The 6,424-nt window shown below is 28.1% G+C and overlaps 1 protein-coding gene across 1 annotated transcript; it reads left to right on the top strand.

The window, feature by feature from the left end:
- The first annotated feature begins 1,257 nt into the window (after window positions 1-1,257).
- Window positions 1,258-4,075, top strand: LOC105135838 (cytochrome P450 71A1-like). Its single transcript, XM_011040906.1, has 2 exons — window positions 1,258-2,274; window positions 3,287-4,075. The coding sequence occupies exons 1-2, from the start codon at window positions 1,366-1,368 to the stop codon at window positions 3,914-3,916; spliced, it is 1,539 nt and encodes a 512-aa protein (XP_011039208.1). The 5' UTR covers window positions 1,258-1,365; the 3' UTR covers window positions 3,917-4,075.
- Window positions 4,076-6,424: the final 2,349 nt, after the last annotated feature.

Here is a 6,424-nt window from a genome sequence, read left to right as displayed (position 1 = left end):
AGAAGAAGTAGAAGAAGAAGAAGAACAAAGAATCCCCGTCTCTTGTGAAATTAGAGATTCTAAGCATTTTATTGAGGCGTTTTATCTACAGATAATTAAATATTAATATTTTTAATTACTTCATTGGTGATTCTGTTTGTAATATTTAATTTAAATTTTTAATTTAATCAAAATTTTTCAGAAAATCGTCAAATAACACCGACGACTTTTCAATCCGTCAATGATTTTGCCTATAAAAAATAGTAATTAACTATGCGATTGGGAAGTGAACAGTTTCAGAGCTCTCTAGAAAATATTAATGAAATTTTCCTTGATGATTCTCTTTGTAATTAACATAATGAACAGTATTCACAGTTTACCGACAGTAATTCTATTAGTAAAATCATTACATCATCGTTTTTTATTTTGTTTTAATTATTTTATTTTTCACTATAATTCCTTCGGTATATACTAAGAGAATATTGTTGTTGGTAAAATCCATAAAAAATTTACTAATAAAAATATTTTTTTAATATTTCTATTTATATTTATCAATTTTTTATGTTATAAATTGATATAAAAGAGTTATAACAAATAGGGGTAATAAATTAAATAACCTCATAAGCATCTAACCCAGATTTAGTGATGTTTTAAAATGTTTCATTCTAAATTTATCATTTTAATTGATAACAAGATCCAAGAAGTCAAACCTGTTTACTCCCACAACATGCAGCTATTAATTAGACTCACTTATCAAGTGAATCTTAAAAAACAAAATATTAAAGATAATAACAAATACAAAATACAAAATTTTAATGAGTAAAAAAAGCTTTAGATATAAATCTTAAATTTTCATATTTATTTTTTAAAAAATAATAATAATAAAGTTTGTCTTCCTTACAAAACTTTAAATACATTATAAACTTTATTTTAACTAGAAAAAAAAATACGAAGGAAAGAAACATACAATCTAAAATAAATCAATAAATCTAAAAAACATATGAAAAGTAACAAAATTATCAAAATCAGGGGTATAGATGAGATTTTGATATTTATAAAGAAAAAAATATCCAAAAATTCTTATAAAAGTTTCAACTCAATTTAATAAGTCATATTTTTTTAAAATTATTATTCCATTTTGTCGTGAGTATCACTGGGTCACCTTTTAGATTTAGATCTGTCACGCTACTCTATAAATATATTTATTAAATAGGTAATTTTTTTTGCCGTGACAGATTCATATATTACTTTTCTTTTCTTTTTTTGTTGTGTGATTCTCTGAACCAACAAGAAATGTCAGATTGATTAAGCTGATTCCTTTTTCCCAGATATAAATACACCATCATCATCTACAATCTCCAAAATCAGAAACACAACCACCAAAATATGGAGATTACTTCCACTTGGGTTTCCTATGCAGCTCCTCTGCTCGCTACCATAACCCTAATCCTCCTCGGCCGCCTCATCCGCCGAAGAAAACTCCACCTACCACCAGGCCCAAAACCATGGCCAATAATCGGAAACCTCGACCTAATGGGTGAACTCCCTCACCGTTCCCTTGAAGCCCTCTCCAAAAAATATGGATCCCTTATGCAGGTCAAATTCGGGTCACACCCTGTGGTTGTGGGCTCTTCAGTAGAGATGGCCAGAGCCATCCTCAAAACTCATGATCTCAGCTTAGCTGGTCGCCCCAAAACTGCATCCGGTAAATATACTACCTATAATTACCAGAATATTACATGGGCACAATACGGACCGTACTGGCGTCAAGCACGTAAACTGTGTCTCATGGAACTTTTCAGCCCCAAACGTCTAGATCAGTTTGAGTATATACGTGTAGAGGAGAACCTGAAGTTTCTAAACACTCTATTCCAGAAAAGAGGGAAACCTGTTAGCGTAAGAGATCATTTTTCTGATTTGAGTTTTAGTGTAATTAGTCGTTTAGTGTTAGGAAGAAAATACATGGCCGAATCCGAAGATGAGAAAGACATGTTGTCACTCAAGGAATTCAAAGAAGTGCTTGATGAGATGTTCTTGCTTAATGGAGTGTTGGTTATAGGTGACTTCATTCCGTGGCTTGCTTTCTTGGATCTGCAAGGGTATATTAAGAGAATGAAGGCTGTAGCCAAGAAGATGGATATGTTTATGGAGCACGCGTTAGAGGAGCATCATGCTAGGAGAAAAGGGTTGAAGGACTATGAGCCAAGGGATATGTTAGATATCCTTTTGCAGGTAGCTGATGATCCCAATCTTGAGGTCAAGCTCGACAGAATCGGAGTCAAGGCGTTTACACAGGTATGCTCTGAACTCCTTTCAAATCATCTGGTCCTTCTGAGTTTGTTAAATTAGTGATTAGACAACAAATTTGCATACCATGAGCATAGGATAATTACAGGAGACAAAATATTAAAAACTACTTGAAGGCCTGGCAAATCGCATATGCGAAGTTGTCAGATTCTGTTTGTGTATGTATATATACAAGCTGGATTATATACGGTAATCTGGCCGCTTCCATTGATGGACTTCATATTAACAATTTTCTTTTACAGCAAAACCCTTCAGTTCAAAATAGAGATAGAGAGGTGGTCAAGTAATCAGACTATACAAATTTTACAGTATAATATACTGAAGCTATATCTTAAGTAGGGACAGAGAGACACCATTTTACTCCATAACACATCATGGGGCAGGTAGAACCTTGGCGCATGCATGATTGTAGAAGGGTTGATGTATCACGAGAAAAACTTGCCATTAGAAGTTTGCAAGTATTACTACGTCTTAAGCATTTTCAAAGTTTCAAGTGCCCCATCATTTTCCATGATATCATAAATAACGGGATTGCATTAAGAAATTATTGGAGGAATATATATTATTAGTACTTAACATGTGTGATAAATATTGTATTTTTTGAAAGTATTTTTAATTAACTTGAAAATGCATTAAAATATTTTTTTTAGATTTCATTTTTTTTCTATATTACCAAATCAAAACTATCAAAAACATTAAAAAATATATTTTAAAAAAATATATGTAAATGAAAAAACCAATTGTGCCGTTGGATATATATGTATGCTTTTGAATTTATTTTTTTTCCCACGTAGTGGATCCTTGTTGTCTTCTTATAAAAAGATGCAAGTGGTACTAGTTAAAAATTTAGAGTGGCACAAAAGGAAATTAAGAATAAAAAAAAACAAAAGGGTACCTACTATTTTTTGTTTTTTAATAAGCTATATATCATTGGTCGCAAAAGTCAATCTTTTGCTTTATCTAATTTATTTCTTACGTAAAGTAATCAGTTAATCTTCAGGACTTGATTAATGGTGGAACCGAGAGCTCAGCAGTGACAACCGAATGGGCATTGGCTGAAATCATGAAAAAACCAGAGATTTTTGACAAGGCAACAGAAGAGTTAGATAGAGTAATCGGGAGAGAGAGATGGGTACAAGAGAATGACATTGATAATTTACCATTTATTAATGCAATTGTGAAGGAGACTATGCGTTTGCATCCAGTGGCACCATTACTTGTGCCCAGACTCGCTCGTGAAGATATTCAAATTGCTGGTTATGATATTCCTAAAGGCACTCGTGTTCTTGTAAATGCTTCAGCTATAGGGAGGGATCCAAGCATCTGGGACAAACCAAAAGAATTTTGTCCCGAGAGATTCATCGGTAAGAGTGTTGATGTTAAAGGTCATGATTTCGAGCTGTTACCATTTGGAGCTGGAAGGAGGATATGTCCAGGGTATCCTCTAGGGTTAAAAGTGATTCAAACAAGTGTGGCAAATCTTTTGCACGGTTTCAAATGGAAATTGCCTGATAACATGACAGCCAAGGACTTGAACATGGAGGAAATTTTTGGGCTTTCTGCACCCAGAAAAGTCCCGCTTGTTGCTGTTCTGGAGCCTCGGCTTCCATCAGAGCTTTATTCCCTATGAGGCTATGATTGTGATGAGATTTCTCCAGACTCTTTAATTAGTTTTCTATTCATGTGTTTCAATACTAGTTTCCACTCTTATCATTTTAATTGGTGTGCATGTTACGTGTTTTCTGTGTAATCACCAAGGTTGTCAATTCTATTTGGTCTTTTTAGTTGTGTTTTTTCAATTATAACGATATATTTTGGTTTTGAAATGTTTTGGTACGATATTTTATGATTGTACTATATATATAAAATTAATAAATATTAACTCAGTAAATATAATTTTAATTTAAATCTTAAATAAATTAACTTGAATTTAAATTTTAAATATAAATAAAAAAATTAGAGTTGCACTGATATAACTTGATTAACTCGACAAGTTCAAAAATAACCTGATAGCTAATAAAAATATTGTTTTTACTCAAAGAAAATTTATGATAATATTTTAAAAAAAATATTATGATGACAATATATTAAATTGATTCAAGTTATTTGGAATTAACTTTCTAAATTTATAACATGAATCAAAAGAACATAATAATTCTAAATAAAATAAATTATGAAACTCAATTAATAATAAATCCATTGTTGAATGACAAAATTACAAAAAATTCAATCTAAAAAAATACAATAAAATGACTTTTTTAAAACAAAATTATGAATTCAAACAAAATTTAAAAAATACCTTTGGAAGTCTTGCAATACTTTTCTCAACTTCTATTATACTAAAATTTTAATCTAAAATATAGTAATATATAAAAAGACTCCTCCTGAAATTTTAACATAATATTGAAAAATATAATTAATATAGTAAAACTTTTAAGGTTATTTTTCTTTAATTTTTATTAAAATTAATCAATTAAAATTATGTTAAGGATATTATCTTAGTAAATATCATTCTATTTTTATTTAGTTTTTGAATAAAATTATAAATTTCTTTTCATAATATTAGATATTGTTGTTATTGTACAACCGTTCATTAAATTTTATTTGTTAACTTATTTTAGTATATATTTTTTTATTATCGTATAATTAAATAAAAAAATTCTAAGAAATTCTCTATTACATTACATTGCATGAAAAATTTATTAGTTTTATATATTTTTTTAATATATTTATATCAAGATTATCAAACACATCTTTTTAATAAAACTTGTTGCTATAATTCTATAAGCTTCTTTTATAAAAAAAAATAAATAATCTGGTGAAAACAATTCCAAGAAAAAAGAGAAATATATTAATAAGATACAGGGATTTTAACTAAAATACCCTTTTATCCTTATTTATGATTGTTTAATTTTTATATATATTTATTCTAAATGATTTTTTCTTTTTATCAAATAAAACATGTAGCAAAAAAAATATTTTTTTGTAAAAAGAAAAAAATTAATAAGAAAAGAAAGAATGAAACGATCATATATACTCTGTTTGCAATCAAATGATACAATTAAAAATTTTTATAATAAAATAATTAAAATTATATTTAAGATATTATTTCATTAGATATGGTTTAATTTATTATTTATTTTCAAATAAAATTGTTGTATTTTTATTTATAACATTAGCAATTGTTTTTTTAATTATTATATGTGAGCTACTAAGCTGTTTTTTTTTAAAAAACAAATTTATAGTTATGAATATTTTATGAAAATAAAGTTTGAATCATTATAGTTTTTACAAATTCTCTCTCAAATGGATGCACATGTTTTTAAAGTTTTATATGAACAATTTGAATTTACCTTTTTAACTATTTAAAAATCTTCAAGATTTTAGGGTTTTATTAAACAATTAATTATTATTTAACATTGTTGTTAATTTTAATGACCACTTGATGAGATTTTCTCAATAACTTTAATGGGTGAGCATGTTTAATTTTTTAAGTGTTTAGGAGTTTAATAGCTTATGTTTTTAGACTAGTTTTATTTGAAAAAACATTATATTTGGCAATGTGGCTAGGTTATGTTTTTGTCAAAAAAATAATTTTTTTTGCTTTAAATGAATTTTTTATCATGTTTTTAAATCATTTTGATATATTAATATTAAAAATAAATTTTAAAAAATAAAAAAAATATGTTCTCAATTCTTTATATTGATTTTAATGTGCTAAAATAAAAAATAAAACAAATATTTTAATATATCTTTAAATTATAAAAACACTTTTAAAAATGAGTTTTACACATAGTTTTGAAATCCGACCCGTCTGGAGCTGGAACATGAATGAGTTAAAACAAAATATAGGAAAAGAAAAAATTCGGTGTGACCTGGTTGACCCGGTTAACTCGATGACCTAGTTGACTTGATAAGACCCAGTCAAAAACCCGGTTGCAACCTGTTGATTTTTTTTTTCACTAAAATGAAATTGTTTTAATTTTAAAAAAATTAATCGACCTGATAACCCAATAAAAATCTAGAACCTGAGCCTTGAACCAGATCGAGTCTAAAAACTATGGTTTTATAACAGTATCAGCCGCATTAAACACATGTAATTAGCTTCCTTTTCGTGTTTGACATGGCCTCAACAATT

Source organism: Populus euphratica, unplaced genomic scaffold, assembly GCF_000495115.2.
Source record: "Populus euphratica unplaced genomic scaffold, PopEup_1.0 scaffold234.1, whole genome shotgun sequence".
Classification (NCBI taxonomy): domain Eukaryota; kingdom Viridiplantae; phylum Streptophyta; class Magnoliopsida; order Malpighiales; family Salicaceae; genus Populus; species Populus euphratica.
This window is presented reverse-complemented; position numbering and strand designations above follow the sequence as displayed.

Excerpts from the sequence above, each read along its gene's own strand:
- LOC105135838 (XM_011040906.1), top strand. The coding sequence starts at position 1,366 with ATGGAGATTACTTCCACTTGGGTTTCCTATGCAGCTCCTCTGCTCGCT. Across the intron at positions 2,275-3,286 it reads GAGTCAAGGCGTTTACACAG|GACTTGATTAATGGTGGAAC; the intron begins GTATGCTCTGAA and ends GTTAATCTTCAG.